The following is a 23,293-nucleotide window of genomic DNA, read 5'->3' on the forward strand; positions in this document are numbered from 1 at the left end:
TCAGAAACCCAGGCGAACATACAGAACAGCCAGTATCACCCAAGAGTCACACACCTCTCCACGGCAGCCAATAACATATTTGCTGTGGCTGGGTCAAACTGGGTATTAATCCTTCAGGACACTACTGAAGGCTACCACCCCCTAGGGACCAGATTCTGGTAAAGTTTTCAGGTATCAGAATACTAAACTGAATGCTTTTAAGACCTTTTAAATGCCGCTTTTGCGGTTTTAATGCCACTCTTAGCATTAGTTAAAACATTAGGGCTATCCTCTATTGACACTCGGAACCTTATTTTTATCAAGACTTTTCTTGTTTATTCTTAGAACGTACATGACAGATGACAACAGCTCAGCTAACCAGGACTGCTCACTGCTGGGACACTTCCAAGACAGTAGGCAAGATTTATTTACTGGTTGGGCTGCATATAACCTTAACACCCAGTCTGTCCAGCTTGAACAACTTCTTGCAGACAGCACAATAGGTTACTAGGTCGTTTCCAGTTACTGGTTGCAACCATGTCTGGAAATATTGGTTTTTGAGTCATTTTGGACAGACCCAACGTTTCCGCATCTGTCCCACTGCGCTCTTCATCGAGTGTGATGCGAAACTCATACCACAGTAAAGTTTCCTTTATATTGGAAATTCAGTTCTTGCTGTAAGGTCTGCAGTCACAGACTTCTGATATACAGCTGCCCCATTGGTGCAGTAACTGAAAAAGTGTTTAATGTATCTTTCTCAAACTATGCGGACGCACTGTATGGATGATGCACTGGAACCGATCAAATATTGAGACAGAATGTACCAAAACTGAAGAAGCGCCACACAGCCATAGCAAAGACAAGGCAGTTTTGACACTCCTTGCCAACATATTTTATTAGTTAGGCAGTCAGCGAAACTTATTGTGAGGGACCCCCCACAGGCCGAGCTTTCAAAATACAAGAATAGCATTGCTTCTGACAATCAAAAATAATGTGTATGAAAAATTAGATACCGCCCAAGCCTATGAAGGGGGGGGGTAAAGATAGAGGATGGGGTCTGAGAGGACCGGGGGGGGGGGAATGGGGCGGTTGCATTGGGGAAATAAATTGTCATTCTTTCGACATCACCTAGTTAATAATTGAAGTGTGTCCATTGAAAGTGCAAGAGGCAGCATGACTGAACTAATAATTATGAAACTAAATGGGACATGTGCTTTAGGCAAGAGACAGTGGAGGACAGCGCATACCACTTGATTTCAGATGTACATATTTTGCTCATAATACTAAATGCACTAGATCCATTCACCACCAATGACTAAGTGCACGACAGCTACCAACGTGCCGCGTACATGTGAACATTCAATTATTCAAAATACGCAGATGAAGAAACCCTAGAAAACCATAAGTTGTGCAAGAACTGCTATCAACAGAAAACACGAAAATTGCCTCTTCTCATAGACAAGATTTGGCACATGCAGTGAAAGGTCTCGACACACAAAAATGATTAGTGTGTCTCAGCCTATGGACATCGAATTCTGCGATTAAAAGCCCGCATTTGCTGAAAGATACTGGAGCCGTAAAACTGAATTGCTAAGATAAAGTTCTCTCTGCTGCAGAAGGCTACATTGCGTGTTACATGTGTCCACAATTAAACAAGTTCTGTGCTTATATTGCAAAGCTGATAAAGAACTTATTACCAACAGGAATCATATTTAAGACTTAAATGCTATTTAAGGCCTTAATTTTCACTAAACTGATGTAATGCTTTTAATACTTTTTAATGACCTGCAGAAACCCTGCAAGGACTGTTCCTCGAGCTTTTCACAGTTGGATTTCTTTTGGCTCTTGCTCACAGCTATTCCTTCCTGCTAAAAATGGCACGTTACCTACGCAAAACTATAGAGTTTTCGGGTGTTTTTTTTTTAAAAGCACTGTGGGAGGTTCACGGGGTAATGACGGACTTCCATCCCACTACCAACCTCCTACCAACAGGTTATTTGCTCAATCTGTACTGGCTCTGCAAACAATTATGAGCAGAACTACTTTTGAAATTTTCCCAGTGCTCCCAAAACCACAATTGTGTCTGATCGTTTTATTGGCTCACAAAAAGAGGTTACATTCTGTATCACGTTACTTTAATTTACGATGTGACAGCGACGCGAGACTGCGTGCGGCTCGAGAGCCACGCACCCTGCAGTCCGGGTACCTCACCAGTTTAGAGTCTATTTTTGCATCCAGCCTGGCGTTGCGGATGAATTGACGATCCACCTCTCAGCCTCCTCGGGTGTCATGTTCAGCTTGTCCGCCAGCATGCTGTGAGGCGAGAGCGTTTATGTGAGTCGGGGGCTTGGGGGGGGGGGGGGTGGTGGTGGTGGAGGACAGGAGCAGAGGGGGCTGGAAATGGGGCGTGGGAACAGAGGGAGGGACAGCATCTCCTCGCTATTACTATCAGTGTTTTTCATTAATTTTAAATAGGGAGATGCTTAATTCACGCAAAAGGGGCTTAGCCATGTTTATTATACCTATAATGCTAGAAAAGCTACACAGGAACCCAAACAATCAGCATCCATTACTGCACAGAACCACCTAGACCCTTCTAGCAAATTCCGCATCATGTTTCGCTCTCGAATTACACTGTCTAGTGTTCCACTGCGACAATAAAACCTTTATTGACTATGACAATTAAATTCCACTGAATCAAAGTTTACAGCGTTAAAAAAAAAACCCATGTTAAAATAAAAAGAGATGATTTGCCTCCTGTGGGGACGATACGCTTCTCATCACATTCACGCAACACATTGTACTTGAAAGCTTTATTACATAGTGGTGATTATGGCAGAATGGGATTAGTGGAGGACGCAAATGCAACAGCGACACGAGTGGGCCGACATTTGGGAAAGGACGGTCAGACGAAGGGGGCAGCCCAGGTGTCCCCGCAGCGGGGGGACGGGGGAGGGAGGATATAGGGCTATTAGGCTAATCGATTAGCGAGCAGCCAGGGACCAGCACCCCCAGTCTAGTGCTCCAGCTTTCATGTCGTGACAGTGCGACTCTGTCCCTTAATTGAAGCCGCATTTCCAATCTTTGATAGTGTCGGAGGAGATGTGTCACCTCGAGGCTGAGACAAGGGCAGGGTAGGGAACTCTGATGAGGCAGCGGGGGTGGGGGGGGTTCAATAAACCCCCCTCCACTTCCTGCTGGAATTCATTTCATTTTGGAGGCCTAACGACTACCAACGTCCCACTGGCTGGGCCTGGACAGTCATACCTACCTGGCAGGAGTACACCCACACATGCACAGAGACAGACGTCAGTGCGCACATGGACCCATGGCCACGACCTTATAAAAACAGTTCACCTCTAATTATCCCCTCGTGTCCTACACCATTAACTCCCTTTTGCTCTCAGGAGAAGCAAACCTGTGAGCAGAGTCCGGCTCATGCTAGTCCGAGCCTCCGAAAGTCCTCCCCGGGCCAGTGAGGAGGCTCGCTTCGCCGTCGCTTGTAATGCTGACTATTCTTAAAAAAACATCCCGCTTGGAATAACCTCATTTCTGAAAATATTTATTTTACTCCACCAGCTCGTGACTGACAGAAATGACTCTTCCATTCGTGCCCTTTGGGCACTGGGAAGCATGGTGGACCACTTCCCCCAGTCGCTGAAGGAAAGGTCACGATTGCATCACTGTCTGAAAGGAAGGGTTAGCGTGGCTGACTGAGTGGCCCAGGGGCTTGGAGACCCAAATGGGGAAAGTGAGGATGGGGCCAGGGATCTGGATGCATGGGAACGGGGTGCCTGAAAATCTGGGAGTGATGAGGCAGGCAGCCAGAGGGCACTGATTGGCACAGGCCAGAATGTACTCGTGTGTGACATTCTATAGCATAGAGGGCAGTGTACAGGGGGAGGGGTCACAGTCACCTCTCATGGAGCCCCCTCCCCCCATTCTGTCCCAAGGGAGACTCTTGTCCACTGTTGAACAGAATATGACCCCAGCGAGGCTGGTTTAAGACCATTCCAACCCCCCCATCCTTGAGATTGCATCAAGGGTCATACGTATTTGTTTGGGAATTTGAGTCCGAAATCGCCTGAAAACAAAGCCGCTCCTTCCTCTCCGTAGCCATGAACTTCAGCCTGCATGTGATAAAGTGGAGACGGCGACAAGCAGCGCTAACCTGGGCAGCCGGATTGGATTAGACAGGAGCTCGACGCAGAAATGCAAAACATGAACAGGTTCCCATGTTGACAGCGCGGCGAGCCAGACCACCTGAACAGGTTCCGGCTTGAGGTCGGCGCGGCTCTGGCAGAACCGCTAGCAAATTCAATTTTGGAATTCAATTTAAAAGGGGAAATAAATCATGCAGTACTTTTCACATTAATGACATCTGCTCTCCACCGGTAGCAAGATTGTTAGATTACAGGATTGAAAAAGTCGCTGACATGCTGCATCGTTCTTGGGGCATTTCTATACACACGTGTGGTGAGTTTGAGAGAGTGATCAGAAGAACGACACGGGTTTGCAGCCAGAAGCTCCTGGACAACCATCATGTCAACAAAGCCCTATTGTAGCAGTCAGCCATGACAGGGGAACAATTAACCCTCCTCTGACAAGGTTCCAATCACAATCAGGCACCCTGAGCCCAAACCTCTATTCAGGGCGAAAGACCCTGACCAAAACATTTCCCATTCAGCACTGAGCCGACGTAAATACGCCCATGTGTTGGGCGCCGTTTCCCAGCGCCGTTACCCACCTCTGATGGGGTGTGGATATTTTCACTCCACTTGACTAAGTTGCCATATGTGCATTTCAAGGAACTTCCGGAAACAGCTATCAGCACACGCTACACAAAAAAAAACCACACACAACTGAACCTCCTTGCCTTGCACTTTGATCAGACCGTACTGAGGAAAGGCTGTTTCTACCAAAGAAACTTCATGATATTTAAGTCATAAGACATAACAGAGAGGGTATACAGATTTATCTTGAGAATCACTGACCATAACTTATCTGTGCTCCATGATGGCTGAAAATGAGGGTTCCACGTAATGAGCGCGACCAACCAGGAAGGTTCCCCACCTTCCTCACAGGAAGCTCTCCCCGCAAGGAGGAGGCAGAGAAGGTCCCTAAGCCCCGATTTAGCGTAAATAATGGCCGGTTACCCCAAGCTTGGGCCAGCCGCCAGGACAGGGTTAAGGCAGCCCTCACAGCATCATGCACATCTGCAGTGAAACGCGAATGCAGGTAACGGACTTTAAACCAAGGAATTCAGTCTAGACAGACGAATCGCTGCACGATTACAGAGAGGCTTAAATCACTGGGTCGCATTTGAACTTAAAACTCTTTTACATGAGCGGTTTGCATAAAATAACTCAATTACTTTATGCTCCAGCTCTGAATCTGGACTATGCTCTGGGCAAAACGCAAGCTTTAAAAAAAACAGTTTGCAGAATATTCATGGCCAATAACCGTAAAAATGTCCTCATTAAAATGAACTTCGGATTCATTTTAATCAGCGCTTGGAACACAAGCTTGGAGTAATTTACTAATGACAAATGGTAACATTCCTCGAAAAAGGCACTGGCATAGATGCCATCGTCGTTCCCTCACTGTCCGAATCTTCATTTCTGTCGTTAACGTAAAGCCCAGTCTGACAGATGTATTGGGGGGGGGGGGGGGGGGGGACAAAAAAAAAAAAATAAATCATCACAATTCAGCTTCCTAGTTCAGTGTTACCACTAACCTTTGTGGTCTTTAACACGTATTTGGATCCCAGTGCAGGGAGGCTGCCAGGAGAGGAGAGGAGAGCGCAGAGGCTCCAAATCAATCCCAGACTGCTTCTGGGCCGGCATGCGAGCCCCACTGCGGGAGAAGCTCCCCAGAGCCGCGATCGAGTTCCGCACTGCAACCTTGACGGCAGACGGTGCCCCTGGCACTGCGGGGCTTGTAACACCAACAATGGACACAAACATGCCGCTGGCAGGGGGGGGGTGTCTGTCCCAGAAGGTGTGTTTGGGGAAGGGGGGCATCCCACTCAGCGAAAACACACACACACACACACACACACACACACACACACACACACACACACACACACACACACACACACACACACACACACACACACACACACACACACACACACACACACACACACACACACACACACACACACACACACACACACACACACACACACACACACACACACACGTCACGTATCAGTGGATATCGCTGTTTTAAAGGAACAGCATCCCGTCAGGTGACAAACACGTCAACAAAAAGGTGCAACAGAGATGGCGTCTCCGTTACACTGGAGAATCACGCAAACCTCAAGGGGCTACCAGCGACTAAGTGACAGGGCAGAGACGGCTATAGATCACTGTCAACCTGCCCCTTTTTCCTGGGATTCGGGGGGGGGGGGGGGGGGGGGGAGCAGCTCATCGACAGAAGCGGATCTCAAAACGAGCCAGACGGCTGAAGCATGAGCGTCCATCCCACCCTCGACGGCCACCTCTCCTGCTGAGGCAAAACAACCCCCAGAGAGCAGACCGCCACAGGAAACAAGCAGACACCCAGCAGAACCACAGCATAAACAGACACTCACCTGCGTACGTCGTACAAGCCATTGTGGGTGATGCACGGCTTCGCCCATGGACATTTATTCACCTCGCATTAAACAATACAGCGGCGAAATCCGTATTTACAGATACAACCATCCACAGCCAACAGCCTGATCAACCGACCAAACCCCCAACGATCTTTCAATCGAAATCAGGAGGGCAGCCTGTAACATTCTGATACACACAAACAAGCGTTATTTCCTGTGAAGAGGTTCACCTGATTGGCAGCTGTCCCAGGATGGGGGCGCCCGACCGTGAATCTGACCCCCGTTAATCCCAGCCATGGGTCCGTCACCCCAGTGTCACACTGCTGGATTCCTCAATCCATCTGCACGCAGCAGCTGCCTATGGTTTACTTTCCCTCTTAATTACAGACAATTACTGTAATCTCTCTCTTCCATCCCCGAGCACAAAGTAATTAGCATCAGCAATGTCTCTCGGTTTTGGTCGGCGTCCAAGCCGAATTCCACACGGATGCGACAAATTTTAAGAAAGGCAGGACGGGTCGGAATCTCCTCTGCAGAACTGCTGAAGGGTTTGTGGCGGGGAGCAGAAGCCAATCCAAGGCCACTGGATTTCAGCGAACACCTGCCAGCTGGGACTAAGGACACGGAGACCCAAAAGAAACCAAAGCTGCATGGCGGAGGGTGCAGAGACGCAGGGGGGGGAGTGGTGGTCAGACACCGGTGACTACAGCCTCACACTTCAGATTTCTGCCTCTATTGGTTCATGATGAAGTAGGGGGTCAAGCCAAGACAGATGTAATTTTAATCAAGGTCTGGCTGAAGAAGGATGATGCGTCAGGACCAGGTGATAAAACTTTGGGGGGGGGGGGGGGTATTGGGGGACGCACCCACCCGATACTGATGCACTGATGAATCCGGCAGAAGGTCTCGAAAATGAAGAGCCGGGCGTTTTCGATGAAGTCCTCCAGGCAGGCCACGAGGAAGAAGTCATTCACCAAGACCTGAAAGAGGAGGAAAACAACCTTCATTTACCCATCAGTCCCCAGGACCTGTCCCCCCCCCCCCCCGCAGAGTCAAAGCAGAACTAATCAAAAACCACCGTAAAAGACTCACGGCGACAGGTTTGCCAAACGACCCACCGGACTTTCAAGTCAGGAAGCCGTTGGGTTCAATTGCGGGAAAAGTAAAAATCGCCAAAACCGAAAGCAAATTAGAGCCGAAAAGTAGGAACTGAAGTTATCACTGTTCTGCAGGACGGTTAAGCAGCCATTCTCACCACATTTAAGCCATGAAGTGGTTTACTCTGGCACTCAGCTTAAAGACCTATCTACAGAAATCCCAAGCCACACTCGGCACTATGCTTAAACCGCAATCTTCAAATTCTGTTATCCCCACATGAAAGGGGGGGGGGGGTACATCGGCTGGATCGGCCTCAGAGACTATAACTTATCGCCGTGCATCTCGCGCTGGGAGCGGGGTCGGCCTTTTAACGCGAACCCGTGACCGTCGAGCAGAGACTCCCGCCGGCGCTCAGCTATAATCAACCCTGACGTGTCACCGGGCAGAAAACCCGCGTAAACAAAGGGGACAAACGGTCGGCATGGCGACCTCCGCCAGTAACAGGAGGCTAAAAAGGTACATCCATGTCTGACACTGCATGCGGGCCAGCGGATCACAGCAGCTGGCTTGTGTTGCCCGTCCTACCGCAGGCATCAGCTGCACTATCAGGGGCCTGTCTCTCTCCCGCTCTGAACTCCTATCTCACCGCAGCCCCGCTAGCCGTCGCTATCGTGCAGCGCGCGTCTTAGCTACAACTGTGCTTATCTCCCGCTGATAAACCCGCACGATCTAAGTGCCGCAATTACGCTCATGCGGAACGGGGAGAGAGATATGCGGGCGGGCGCTCAAGGAACACAGAGCGGCCCCTCACGCCCTGGGGCGTAGCGGGGTTTCTTCAGCACATCTGCCCAAACAGCAAAGAAGGAAAAACACACACATGTGAAGACAGACGGTCCCACTTATGGCAGACACATGTGGCTGGGCCCAACGGCGACAGCTGCGGTCAGACTGCTCTGCGCACTACACCTTCAGGGACAATAGGGGGCCATTGTGATGGCAGGGAGAGGATTAAGAGCAGAGGTGCCCCCACCGTCACCCAAATCAGACTATTACAGGAATGGTGAGCAGAGGAGGGTGACGGTGTTCACCACGGCATTCCTCACGTAATGACCCTCACTGCCGCTTCGCGCACGGTAATTTACTATAAAGGCCATCCCCCAAGGAAACGTGGCGTTCCGGCATTTTCCAGCTATCAAATTAAACGTCATCCCACTCTCTGCGAGGACACACTTAGACACCCTTTATTTGAGCTGCCCGAGGGCGGGCAAAGGGGCACGGTGACTCAGTAGGCTCGCGTCATCTCGTGGCTCCAGGGTCGCGGGTTCGAATCCAGGCCTGTCGCCTTGTTCTCACAGTGCTTGTGTGGATTTTCCTGTGAGTCAATGACTCTACACAGTACTCAATGTCTAAATGAGCTCTGGAAGTGGAGAGACGCCAGCAGGGATTACGGGATATGCCGGAACACAGTCTCCTCTGTTTTTAGTGCACATACAGTACTAAAGTAAAAATGCACTTAAAAACTATTACCATACAAACACCCCCACCCATTCCTATGGCTTCTGTCGTTAGAGGTCCCTACTAGAGCCCAAATGATTGATCAGAACCCTCATCAAAAGGTCTCAGCAGGACCATTACGAGATTATCAGGGTTCATCCCCGAGACCTGTGTACCAGTGGCATTCCAGCATCCCGTTACAAATTTTCATATGATTCTATGAAGAACGACCCAGACCCCAAGCCCAAGCAAACGCAGGGCTGAGCAGTGTGGAATGAAACGCTGCACGTTTATTCCCAGATAAGGATGGGTCTGGTCAGGTACACAGGAAACCATAGACTAATTCCCAGATAAGAACAGGACCGTCCTGGTTCCAAGTACAGGAAGCAGTCATACCGGAAGGCGGAAGTTTGTTTAGGTGTTTTTACAACTCGCAAAATCTATATACAAGCGGAGATTACTCAGTCTCTGGCAAGGAGCGTGTATGGGGGTGTGTACTGGGGGGGCGATGCGCACGGGGTCTAAAATGTATTGTTTTTCAGGATCTTCTCTGGTGGTTTATCTAAGAGCAACACACAGGGAAGGCCTTCGGGGAATCCACACCAAGAAAAGCCAGGCTCGTTCCTGGTGCCTTTTGTTGCAAGCAAGTGTCTGGCGTAGTGAGCAAAATGCACACGAGGAAAATTAGTCCAGTTACAGTTTCCGTCACGGCTAAAAGCAGCAGGCCTTTTATATTACGGACAAAAAAAGACAACCAAATGAGAGCCTCACAGAAAAACCACTGACAAGATTTATAAACATTTACGTCTGTGAGAGATCGTTTAATCGGGCCAGATGTTCCTCATTCCAGGCGTTTATCGTGAAAAAACAAAGATGAAAAGTGGCCAAAGAGCCAACAGTTATACTTTTATGTCGGCACACTGTCCCAGCAGGTTTCAATTATTAAATCATCAGGCGAATCTGAATGACCCTTGGCTGCATCCAGAAAGCAAAGGCAGAAATGGGCTGTCAGAAAGCATAAACGCGGCACGCGGGCCTGGGGAGGCACCTGCTAGCCTCCTCCCCGCCTTGCGATATGGGAGATGCAGGCTGCTCACAAACCATGCACAGCAAGTACCACAGTCCCGCACGGATGCAGGTCATGCACTGGAGCTCTGCACATCACAGTTACCCTGTCTGCTCTGGGTCACTGAATCTCAGTCAACACTTCAGCTTATCTACTCCTGTTCCTGGAACAGGCACCTGCAAGCATATAGATTTCGCTTCGTTCAAAACAAATCCAGCGCTTGTGCAAAAAATGCACTGAAATAAACACATCCTTCTTTCACTAAACGTAAGGTGAAACAGCTTTGAGAGGTCTGACAGATTCGAGGCCTGAGTTTAATTATGAGCCAATACCAACAGAAAGCCTCAAAGTTATTTTTCTTCTTAAAAATTAAATGAAGCAGAAACAGACGCAAGTGCAAAGTCCAAATGGCGCAGCTGTGAGCGCATGCCACAGCGCGAATGTCATAAAATAACAGCGGTTACAGCAGCTCCTTCCTTGGCATCGGTTGGAATAATTTCCCTCCCTGTCTGAACCTCTTAACCATCATGCCCCAAATAGGAAGCCAGAGGGAGAGGGGGGCTGTTTTACCCACCATGTCTCAAACAGGAACCCAGGAGGCACTCATTACCCGCCATGCCTCAAACAGGAAGCTGGAAAGGATTCATTACCCACCATGCCCCAAAAAGGAAGGCAAAAGCCACTCATTACCCATCATGCACCAAAAAAGAAGGCAGGAGGCACTCATTACCCATCATGCCACAGAAAGGAGGCCAGAAAGCACTCATTACCCAGGCACTGATTATCTAGCAAGTCCCTAACAGTAAGCTGGAAGGCACTCATTACCCATCATACTCCCAAACAGGAAATGGTGGGGGTGAGGGGGGGGGAATCACAGGGCACAGTAAACTACCCGCAGTTCTGTGCTCTCAAACACATTACGTCGCTTTCATGGTCCCACTCCATCATGCAGGCCATACAGTGGCATGAACAGAGTACCACCCCCCCCCACCCCGTGGCAGAGCCCCAGGGTCCTGCCCTATCAGCACGAGCAGCCGTGACCGCAGACGACTCGATCTTTAACTAGGCCTGAAAGCCTTGCTGTCATCTGATCTGTGACGGGGAAGTGTCCCTCGGACGGACGATGACTCAGGAGGTGACAAAGAGGACGCTCTCCCGTCAATTACCATTCCACAGGCCGGGGGGGTGCTGCTGCAGTGCACGGTGCCCCCCAAGGCCCCCGTGATGACTCATGGTGTTTACTCCCTTCGAGCTGGTGACCCAGGCTCAGCCAACATGCACGTGCGGGCGGGCAGGCAAGCAGGCAGGCACCCACTCTCATACACATACACACACAATCCACATATTCATATCTTTACGGGGACTCTGTTCATTTCTATGGGCATAGCTCTAATCACAACTATGACAACCTTACCCATAAGTAACCAATGAAATTATAAGGCTTTTGGAATTTTTAGGTTTTTGGTTGCATTTACCGATTTTTATAAAAATTTGGTTATCCATGCACCAAAAAAAAAAAAAAAAAAAAAAAAAAAAAAAACTGTCCCAAGGTAAACAGTTACAGGTTTTTAATCATTGCGAATAAATCTGGTGCACAGGGCCACTGGGGTACGTGCAGTGACTGCCTTACATGGAGGGGGGGGGGGGGGGGGGTCGAAAAGGGATGGAAAATTTCCAGAAACTTGCCATTCCATAGGAAGTTAAGCTGGGGAATTTTGGAAATATTCTAAACTGGAAACTTTCCATGGGAATTAATGGGAATATATGGGCATTAAAGGGAAAATTCCAGAATTTCACAGCCCTACGTGGAAGAGAACGAACAACAAGAAAACGAGACATACCGACTCACATTCCCTCAGCTTCCTCTGCGCGCTGTCGAAGTCAAAGTTGACATAGAGGCACTCCACAAACTCCGTGATCGGATCCTTGTACGTGTAGGACTCCTGGATGAAGGTAAGAGACACAGAACGCAAGAAGAAAAAAAAAATGTAAAAAAACAGGGCAGTTAGAGTTACAGTTCCCTGAAACTATAGCAGCGTTTTCTTCTGCTCGGTGGTCAATAAGAGGTCATTTTAAAGGGTACGAATCCAAATGGTGCCGCATGAGGGCAAGCGCTCGGAATAAATACTGATAAACAAGAAACCCGAGGAGGGCGTGCTACCTCTAGGGGAGGGTGCCAGGCTAGCCCATCAAGAGCAGGGCAGCAAGCGCAAATCAGGCTGTGGGGGCGAGAGGACCGGTCTCAGGGTCAGGCTGTGGGGGCGAGAGGACCGGTCTCAGGGCGAGATATCGACAGACCACGGGCATCCATCAGAAGAGGAGCCCTATGCAGCTCAGTCACAGCATCCATGCCTGCCTCTCAAAGGTCATGGCTTCCAATCCCATGGCCGGCAGACTAACCTTATTATTGCTGGGCCTTAACCTCACCTGCTCCGGGGGTGCTGCACGGCAGCTGACCCTGGGCCCAAACCCCAAAAAAACTTGCTCTCACCTGTGTATAGGTATCTATGCACGATGGGTACAAGGATAGGGGCAGCATGCGACTCAGTGGGCTAATTAAAGGGAATATATGGGAATTAAAGGCCTATAATCCTGTAGGCCTGTGTGCCTATAATCAGAAGGTCGCCGGTTCAAACCCAGCCTCAGCACATCTGTGGGTCCTTGAGTAAGGCCCTTTACCCCCAGCTCCCTGGGTGCCCCAACAGGTGGCTGCCCTTCGCAGACAGCTTACTCTACAAAGAGCAAGCTGAAAGAGGCGTAAAAAAAGACAATGTTAAAGTATCAATTATTATTATAATTGCAGAACAAAAGCTCAGATCCTAAAGTAAGACGTCTCCATCTCTCTAGCTAACCACCCAGAGTGCTCCTGGAATATTCCGGAATGAGCAACTATTGCGACTCCCGCCAACTGTAAAGGGCAAACATGACAGTCATCAGTACCTGCTGGATGACCTTGACCAGATCCTTCAGGACCTGTCTGCGTTTGCGCACGTCCTTGTTGGTGATGACCGCCGTGGTCAGGTAGCGCAGTATGTGTGGACACATGGTCTGGATGGCGTTGAGGTACCTGACAGTAGGGGAACATAACAGGTACAGAGGTGGGTCAACAGCTCATGGCTTCATCACTTACCACTGGACCTCTAATCCATGTGAGACTCCTCAAGAAGACCGAGTCCATCAGAACTTCATCAGAACCAGAATGAGATTACCGAGGACCTCAAATGTTTTTTGGGACAAGCCTTCTTTAGCAAATTGGTGGGGGGTTTTCTGGAACGTACCGATGGATCATAGCTCTGAACGAGGGACCTGCCCACTTGTTTTTCCATCCACAGATGAACAGGCGATTTCCAGCGCCTACTGCAGAACGGGAGGCTTTCCGATATTCCGACTGCCACCGTTTACCTTAAAAAGAGCACAAGGGAATCCCCGGAACCACCATGCGGAGGCGATAATGGGCACGTAACGCCCCTCACATCCGCCATCCCCCCCCAGTGACCTCAGGACAGGAGAAGTCACGCGTGGGGAGGCCGCTAGTGCTGGGGCCCATTTTCTGAGCCGGAAGTGTCTGATCAGGAGGCCTCGCGGGGTCTCCGCACCAAGGCTAAAAACAGAAGTGGTGACATTCCTCCCTGCCCCCGGGCGGCCCCCGCAATGCTCCACGACGCGCTCCCAATTAACTGACCCCCCCCCAGAGAGTGAGTCATGGCCACCTATCTGTGATTCAGAAGGATCAAACCCTCCCTTGTCCCCCGAGTACAAACACACTCATTTTCAAACCCCAGGCTACAATAAAGTCGTCCCACGGGCAGCTAAATTGAACTTCTGAGGAGGTAGTGATGAAGGCGGACTCACTCTCTCCATCTCCCTCCCCCTCTTGATCCCTTTCTCGCTATCTCTCCCTCAAACATTTGGAAAAAGGCCGGAGTGGTGGTGGTGGTGGTGGGGGGGGCACAGTTCCAGTTTTCAGTTTCATCGCGATGCATGGGGGGTGGGGGTGGTAAAACAAACAGAACTCGGCATCCAATCTGCAAGCGCGTGGATAGCATTACTGAAGTATTATCTTTCCCATTTGCACCTACATCATAGGTCATCTGGTGACAATATTCTGCCGAGCTGCCCTTGGACTTAAAGCCTACCGCCGACACCCAATCTTCAGCCTCTAAAGCTCTCCGTTCGGACCGCCCGTCCCTCAGCGGCACTCTGTCATTACCATGTTTGTCCTTAATGGTGGAGGAGTCTCTCACAGTAAATGTCAGGCCAAGCAAAGTGAATCGAGAAAAGCAGCATTCCTCTACCCCCCCCCCCCCCCCCCCAGCGCACCATCGAAGGGGTGGAGGCCAGTGGGCACCACTATGCCAATTTTGTACCTGTCCCCTTCCCCCAATAAAGGGAGACGGGATTTGTGGGATGCTTTAGTCCCACATGAGGCAGTCATGTGTTCCACCACTCTGCGGAAGCTACGCCCCCCTCCCCCCCCCCCCCCCCATTGACATTGGAAGCCCCCCCGCAAAAGAACGTTGTTTGGGAAACCACAACAAACACACCACAGGATGAAGGCTCACTCTTAATGCCCCCGCCTCCCAAAACAATCTAAAAATAAACCTACTACTCCACACTAAACGAGACAGTGTGTTACACACCCAACAGGGTCACAAGCGGCTCCCTCAGAACCTCACCTTCCGCAGACAAACAAGGCGCCGCATTTACACGCCCTGGAGCTGATTGAACAAAGTCGTCCAACAGGCCACAATAAGCAGCAAATTCATTGTTGACCAAGTCAGACGATGCCTTCAATGAGACAGAAGTACAGGGTCCTATGGAAGCCACAGGCAGGAGAAACGCCCAGCTTTGATTGAATAGACACGGAGATGTAGGCGGGGCTCCTCGGGAGATTGGCATGGGGGCGGGGCTCCGAGCACCAGAAGAATGTGTCACAGGCCCCATTGATACATAGTGGTTTCCTTATTTCGGGGCACCAGCTGTAAACAGCAGCTTCCAGAAAGGAAGCAAGGAACGCAGCCAGCAATGTGGATGGTGAGATGCCGCCGGCATGTCAGGGTGATGTTCAAGTGGTCATGGCCAGCCTGGGGCCCGCAGATGGTCACTGAAGTAGGCAGAGTCTCCAGATGCATGGAGTATTCCGGAAGTCATTTTACAGCGTGACGGTGATCTCAGAAATCCCAGGCATGCTGGACTCACTTCCTATATCCTTGTGCAAGTAGTTAGCGTACAACTTCAGCATTAATTCCGTTTCTCTTTGTGACCGAATAAAACTTCACAGGGAAGTGCTCCACATCACAAGAGCAGAAACATCCAGTCTGAGGGTGAACTCTTGAGTTCCGCTGAGATAAGCTCTGCACACACAGCCCCTTTGTGGTCGGAATTACTACGCTTCACACCAAACACTGGAGCAGCGCTGTCAGATGGACGCTCATTAGCACATGCTGGCCTAAACCAGCAGAGTCAGAGACTCTCTGTAAGCTTGTGATCCATTTCTCCAAACCACCCACTATGCTCAAGACGCATAAGGAGAAGTTCTGAACCATTTCATTATGTACAAGAACAAAAAAAAATGCCAATGCTGTAATTAACAGAAGAACTGGGAGAGAAGGAAGATTAACACAAGGCCCCTTGGGAGCTGCAGCCCCTACGCAGAGGATGATGGTTACCTTCTAAGACTTCATTTCAATCTCAATTACATTTCCGTACCTGGGGGGGGGGGGGGCACGTGTGGGGCTCCTCTTACACACCAAAGGCTCCTAACAGCTCCGAAACACGCTTCCGGATCTGAGACCCTTTAAAATCTCATTAGAAATCCTTTCAGAAGGCTGAAGGCCAGTGAATTTGATCACCAGGGGCAAAAAGGTGGCTTTTCACAGGCACGCCAATGGACTGCGGGCTGATCAGTCATAAATGAGAAGCAGAGGTGGAGCACAAGTGAATGGGAAGGGGGAACGGGGTGAGGTACGAGCGGCGGCTTTGGGCTCTCTGACGCTGTCAGTGCATTCACCACCTCAGAGAACTATGGCCTCAACAGAAGACCCAGTGAGCCGCAGTCCAGCCCAGCCCTGTTGACAGCGACACCCCTCCTTGGATTTGGGCCATACTTACTGTGGCTGGTACAGGAAGAGCTCAATGATGTTGTCCCGGCCTTTGGGGTGGTTGAAGAACACAAAGAGAGACCAGTGGATGAGCCAGGTTCTCTGCTGGAGCGACTGGAGAGGGGAGCTCACCGACTGGGAGGGAATGCACACATCTCAGGTCCAACTGCACAGATCACCACTGGAAATGCTGAACTACTACAAGAACAGTAACGATACAGATGTACGAAGTATCCCAAATACATTCACGTGACCTATAAATAATGAAAACAAGACAGCAAGCATGCTCCCCCCCACCTAGGTAAAAATAAACACTCCAACCCCTAAGGCCTGCTCCAATTACAATTTTAACCTGATATATGACAGCTCAAGAATCTAAGTGTGTGTGAGAGAGAGAGAGAGAGAGAGAGAGAGAAAGAGAGAGTGTGTGTGTGTGCATGGGGCAGAAGGAGAAACCATAAGCTTGACAGAAAGGCAGTCGATAGAGGGCCTATGTAAGGAAGCCGGCCTGCAGGGTCGGGTGACAGGCCACAGCGCTCACATTGTTATCGACAGTCTCCCTCAGCCGGCCCAGGTCTTCCATGGCTGCCTCCCAGTTCTGCATCAGGATCTCGGAGGCCAGCTTCCCCCACAGCGAACTGAGGGCGTTCCTGTCGGCCGCGGGAACCTGAAACAAGGCGGGACACCGCAGAGCTCGGTCCCCAGGCGCAGCGACGCACTGGCGAGCCGCAGCTCGCAGGCTCCGGTTCACAAACGGGGGCGCTCGGCGCCGTGCGTGTAAACAGCGTGCCTTCGGAGGCGTTAGGGGCAGACAAAGAGCCGCCGATCAGCCAAACCCCGGCCCCGGCACTGCATCTTTGCACAGGACTCTGCACTAGACTTTGCAAGTGCCGGCCTGCGCGATAGATTTCCTATTTTACTCTGCGAAGCTTCAGAGATCGAATGGTATCGATGCCTGCTCCGAATGTGCCCCCCCCAGCAGAGCTGAGAGGAAAGGCAGGCACTCTGCCTCACCGACCCACTCTAGGCCCAATACTCCAGCGTTTATTTAGATGGGGAAAACTAATTAAACTACTTGACCCCATGAGCTGGCGGAGGGCCGAAAGTGCATCCTGAAAGACTGCCTGGTCTCCCTAACCCTCATTTCCTGCACCCGGCCGAGCGGCCCCTGGTGCACTGCGGATCGCCTTGTCCATATTCCCGAGATGCCGGCTGCAACAGGAACCACTTCCGGAACAACTCCTGTAAAATTTAAGCAGCTCCGTGCCTTGATCTGGCCAGTCTGCTCGGTCACGCGGTGAATCCTTTACACAGAAAACCACCGTTAGTTTGAGTATGTCTGGTGCTATTATTCTGTGCTCCCAGGCCTGGCATAGGGCTCAACGGCACTCAGAAGGTGTGTGGAACTTTTGGTTCAGGACTTGGGAACCAGGCTGCAAGGCCTTCTCTGTGGAGGGGGGGGGGTGTTTGAGAGCCATGACCACATGGTCGGTACTTGGCATGAGGCAGCTGTGGTCATGGAGAAGCCTCAGGATTCTTCTGTCCCCGTGCTGACCCCAGCGACGTGCTCCCTCAAAGACGGGCCCCTGTCTTCCTGGGGGGGGGGGTTAATGAAGTGCGTTGCTGTTTTTAGTTGCAAACACATGTGTCACCCTCTTTGATCAACGAGGGTCCTCACAGCCAGCGGCAGGCATGTGATTAACGCCGGTGTGTCGGGTGAGAGCGACTTGAACACCACAGGGATCATCTGCATTACAACCAAACCCAAAACACACCTGAGCTAGAGAACGACGGCCATGCATCACAGAGGACGGTGCGAGGGACAGAAGCGTTCGGGAAAGCCCCAGCTCAGGGAATCCCTGATAAGCCCCTGGGAACAAGAGTGACCGGAAAACCCACGAGTTCAGCGTAGATGGGTCAATCCAAATCTTAACGAATGACCTTACTTTACTGCACAAAGGCTTGGCTGCCCCGACGAGAAATGTGCGCCCCTGCCCCAAAGAGACAGATGAGCTTGTATCTCACATCTCACGGCCCCCTCATACGACACTGTCAGACCCAAGCTTCCCAGTCCCTCGGGCTTGTTTCTAAGCTCCCCAGATCCAGGAAGCTCTTCAAACTCGCTTTGAAACCTGCTGGTTCGGGAGCAGATTTACGGCACGACACGAGAGGCCCCCAGGCTCTCGCCCCCACACTTACTCTGCGGGCTGTCGCTATAGATACCACAACACTTTAGAAGAAAACGGATGATGCCGACCTAGAGCAGAAGGTCCACTTACATTACAGACATTAATGCCACGACCTTCTCTCTGGATAAATCACCTATCATTACAAAGCCCTCAGACCTCGAGTCTAAAGGTCCTTGCCACCTGCTGCGTTAGAATCATCCATATTCAAATAATATCTGTTAACGTTTGTCGGGTCTTTTTCCGCAGAGCTGGAGGAGGGGTGTAAGAAAAGCAGGAGGCTTCACACCCCACTGTTCCCACAGCACCTTTTCCGTGATCCAGCCTTAAGCCGACTTTACAGTCTTAGTGGCCCGAGGAAATACGATCCGGGGGGGTTTTTAGGGAATTTAAGGTGTCTCTGGCCCAGCACTATAAAAAGACGTCCTGAGAAAGGAAACCAAGCATGATCCTTACATCCCTTCATATCCCCTTACATGCCCCCCCCCACCACCCCCACCTCTCACACTCCTAAATTACCAGCCTCGTTACTTTCCAAGTTAGTTACATAAACGGTGCATAAATCGTCGAAGCTGGACGTTCCGACTATTAGCTGCAATCCGGTTTCCATATTTTAAAATTGGGGTTTGTTGTCAGCCCATCACGGAATAGGCCAGCTGACAGCTCTGGGGCGGACTGACTGACGAGCCGAACAGTGGGGCCTTTTGATCGGGGCGGCCATCTGACCGTGTACAAACAAGCTTCAGAAATATGGAACATCTAAGAGCGATCAACACAGGGAAAATGCACTCTCATGCCAATAAAAAGGTCACCATTTTATTTCTAAAAAGTGTTTGTTTTGTTATTCTGCTTTTTTTTCTGGAGAAACTCCATGTCATTACCGCTGGCCCCGCTTTCCACGGCGGCCATGCTAGAATAGTTTTAATACCTGGCTTTTCCAGAGGTTACCTTGAGTTTCCATTTGTCCGCGAGAGGCACATTCGCTGACTGACCAGCAACAATAAATTTACTGTGCTGGAAATCCGACAGGGCACTCGATCTTCATTCCCAACATCCAATCCCTGCACTAGCCAGCGAAACGAACAACTTGCTCTTTTCACATAGCCGAGTAACTGGACCTGTGGCCGTGGATTTGCAGGGCCCACTTCATCCTGAAGGACTCTATTGGGTACTGAGTGTCATGGACCCCATTACAGGGCGGTGGTTTGTGAAAATGGGGGGGGGGGGGGGGGGGGGTCCAACACGGGCAAATAAATCCTGCATGGGATTCACACCAATGAGACTTATTTTCCGTGCAGCCTCAGACAGCTTGGGGCTGTCCGGGTGGCCTGAGATCTGCAGGTCAGCAAGCACCCGAGGACAAAGGAGTCGCAGAGCTGATACAAAGGAAACCATTGGGGGCCCCAACCAGCCCATCTGCAGCAGCACTGCGCATAGAGGGCATCGCGTCACACAGCTCCACTCGCTGCGCCCGAACCAGCCCGTCTGTAGCAGTACTGCACATACAGAGCATCACGTCACGCAGCTCCGCTCGCTGCGCCCCAACCAGCCCGTCTGTAGCAGTACTGCACATACAGAGCATCACGTCACGCAGCTCCGCTCGCTGCGCCCCAACCAGCCTGTCTGTAGCAGTACTGCGCATACAGAGCATCACGTCACGCAGCTCCGCTCGCTGCGCCCCAACCAGCCCGTCTGCAGCAGCACTGCGCATACAGAGCATCACGTCACGCAGCTCCACTCGCTGCGCCCCAACCAGCCCGTCTGCAGCAGCACTGCGCATAGAGGGCATCGCGTCACACAGCTCCACTCGCTGCGCCCGAACCAGCTCGTCTGCAGCAGCACTGCGCATACAGAGCATCACGTCACGCAGCTCCACTCGCTGCGCCCGAACCAGCCCGTCTGCAGCAGCACTGCGCATAAATAGCATCACGTCACGCAGCTCCGCTTGCTGCAGCCCAACCAGCCCGTCTGCAGCAGCACTGCGCATACAGAGCATCACGTCACGCAGCTCCGCTCGCTGTGCCCCAACCAGCCCGTCTTCAGCAGTACTGCACATACAGAGCATCACGTCACGCAGCTCCGCTCGCTGCGCCCCAACCAGCCTGTCTGTAGCAGTACTGCACATACAGAGCATCACGTCACGCAGCTCCGCTCGCTGCGCCCCAACCAGCCTGTCTGTAGCAGTACTGCGCATACAGAGCATCACGTCACGCAGCTCCGCTCGCTGCGCCCCAACCAACCCGTCTGCAGCAGCACTGCGCATACAGAGCATCACGTCACGCAGCTCCACTCGCTGCGCCCCAACCAGCCCGTCTGCAGCAGCACTGCGCATAGAGGGCATCGCGTCACACAGCTCCACTCGCTGCGCCCGAACCAGCTCGTCTGCAGCAGCACTGCGCATACAGAGCATCACGTCACGCAGCTCCGCTTGCTGCACCCCAACCAGCCCGTCTGCAGCAGCACTGCGCATACAGAGCATCACGTCACGCAGCTCCGCTTGCTGCACCCCAACCAGCCCGTCTGCAGCAGCACTGCGCATACAGAGCATCACGTCACGCAGCTCCACTTGCTGCGCCCGAACCAGCCCGTCTGCAGCAGCACTGCGCATACATAGCATCACGTCACGCAGCTCCGCTCGCTGCGCCCCAACCAGCCCGTCTGCAGCAGCACTGCGCATAGAGGGCATCGCGTCACACAGCTCCACTCGCTGCGCCCGAACCAGCTCGTCTGCAGCAGCACTGCGCATACAGAGCATCACATCACGCAGCTCCACTCGCTGCGCCCGAACCAGCCCGTCTGCAGCAGCACTGCGCATACAAAGCATCACGTCACGCAGCTCCGCTTGCTGCACCCCAACCAGCCCGTCTGCAGCTGCAGCTGTTCTCATTTACGCCCCACAGAGCAAAAACCACCACACCGCACTGCTTTCGGATCCGGCCCCGTTGCAGTGCTTTAGCCACCAGGCCACCTGCAGACAGCCCCGCCACAGAGCAAACCGAGTGTCCAAAACTCAGGAGTGTCCAACTCAGGAACACCGAGGGAAATGGCCATGCCAGGGTTTCTCGGGGAATCGTCACTACAGACACGTCAGTGATTTGATTCCGGGCCATTTGTAAAGAAGCTGTCTTCTTTCAAAGCCACACCACAGGGGTGGATAAAATAAAAGAAAAAAGTACTACCCATTATATTTGGAAGTTGAAGTTCCAAGAAGTAAGCTTGTGAAAACTAGCTTTTAAAATACGCCTAGCACATACACACACACACACCTCGTTACTTTAACCTGAATTTGCTCAAATCAACAGTTGTCTTGAATTCTGACCTTGGACGTTTTGTGTGGCTATGAAAAGAAAAAAGGTCATTTCAGCTAGTAACCCTAACCCCCACTACACCCTCAGGTAAAACAGATGACTGGACAAATATTAAACACCCTTTAAATGGCTACAAGATACGACAGCACGGTCTTTCGGGTACCCGCCAGATCATGGACCCAAATGTCATATTCGTAAGCTGCTGCGCCACCTGCTGTCTCCAGAACCCTCCCCCCACCCCACCGCGGTCAATTCTCATGGACCGCCCGTCGCCAGGCCCTTAGCCCTGACACCCCAAGGAGTTTGTGTTTCGCTCACTCCTGGGGGCCCAGCGATGAGCCCTTTGTATACGGAGGGAGCAGCAAGAGCACACATGTAAAAGCGGATACCCCTCTAAGGCCGGTCTGCCATCGGCCCTCTTCCGAGTAAGGATGGGCCCTGAAAACATACCGAAGCAGTCAACACAAAGGTGACAGGTTCAAATCTCAAGAACAGCAGAGGAACCGTCACCATTCTCTCTAGCGTAAGCTGCTCTGGATAAGAGTCAGATGAATGAATAAATGCAAACAGAAACGTCAGCTCTGCCAAGTGACAAAGACAAAATGAAGCTTTGAGTGTTTATGGTCCTAACTGCTGAAGTCCAGACCAGGACTGTTTTCTGTTTTTTTTTTTTTTTTTTTTTTTTTTTTTAAAATGTACGGACTCATGTCACGTGACCCTTCGGCTACCAAACCATAACCGACATGTCATCTGCAGAGTCACCCCGACAGCCCCAACTCCCAGGAACAAACAAAAAAGCACATTCCGGTAAAAGGCAGACCCAAGGGCCCCAGGGGCTGCAGTTTCGTTACTCAAAGGAACGTGCGAGGAATTAAACGAGGCATGACGCACGCTCTTCAGATGCAATTAGCCGTCAGGCAGCACCCCGGCCCACAGGCCAGAGAGCAAACAGCACACCGTCAGGAGGAAAACAAGCAGGACTTTCATTTTTCACGATAAAAGCAGAAAAGGCCTCTGACACCGTTGCGAGGGGCATTTCGTTAGATTTATTCCTGAGAGTCTGTATCTTTCACGTGCCAAGTGTCTCCTTGTGCCTGGTGATATACGGTGTTCGGTAAGGTCTGGCAGCGAGGAGCCACGTCATAAAGGGATATTTATGCCTGTTCTGGGAGGCAGTTCGCCTGACAGAATCTGCTCGTAAACGCGAGCCTGGGAGGGGCTTTCCTCAGCGTGAGGACGGGGAGGGCTCACCTTTCTTACAGACAGCACGCCAGCCGGAAACAAGATCATCCGTTTTATCATTTTATCATTATTAACAGATGTCGGCACACAGGCGCATGCGTGCTGCGCAAATGTAGACCTCTGAAGACATTTCCTGGGGTGACAATCTGATTAGCCTTCCTTCAACACCTGTCTGTGCGAGCGAGATGCCAGGGCGACCATTCGGCAATGGGGGG

The 23,293-nt window shown here is 51.3% G+C and overlaps 2 protein-coding genes across 3 annotated transcripts in view; both read right to left on the reverse strand.

The window, feature by feature from the left end:
• LOC125748513 (eukaryotic translation initiation factor 3 subunit E-A-like) overlaps nucleotides 1–23,293 on the reverse strand; it is a 37,166-nt gene that overhangs the window by 1,274 nt on the left and 12,599 nt on the right. The window contains 7 exon segments of the mRNA XM_049024753.1: nucleotides 2,191–2,234; nucleotides 2,237–2,292; nucleotides 7,454–7,563; nucleotides 12,083–12,184; nucleotides 13,182–13,308; nucleotides 16,353–16,477; nucleotides 16,884–17,009. Of these exon segments, the coding sequence (XP_048880710.1) occupies nucleotides 2,191–2,234; nucleotides 2,237–2,292; nucleotides 7,454–7,563; nucleotides 12,083–12,184; nucleotides 13,182–13,308; nucleotides 16,353–16,477; nucleotides 16,884–17,009 (690 nt within the window).
• LOC125748512 (uncharacterized) lies at nucleotides 17,016–23,291 on the reverse strand. 2 transcript variants are annotated; one of them, XM_049024752.1, is made up of 2 exons: nucleotides 20,769–23,291; nucleotides 17,016–20,630 (listed from the first exon to the last, which is right to left on the reverse strand). In XM_049024752.1, exons 1-2 carry the CDS (start codon nucleotides 21,413–21,415, stop codon nucleotides 19,871–19,873), a joined length of 1,407 nt encoding a protein of 468 aa, XP_048880709.1. In that variant the 5' UTR covers nucleotides 21,416–23,291; the 3' UTR covers nucleotides 17,016–19,870. The 2 variants fall into 2 exon arrangements, with proteins under 2 accessions (XP_048880709.1, XP_048880708.1); XM_049024751.1 differs by having other exon boundaries at nucleotides 17,016–20,699.

The sequence above is a fragment of the Brienomyrus brachyistius genome, chromosome 9 (assembly GCF_023856365.1).
Source record: "Brienomyrus brachyistius isolate T26 chromosome 9, BBRACH_0.4, whole genome shotgun sequence".
In the NCBI taxonomy this organism is placed as follows: Eukaryota; Metazoa; Chordata; class Actinopteri; order Osteoglossiformes; family Mormyridae; genus Brienomyrus; species Brienomyrus brachyistius.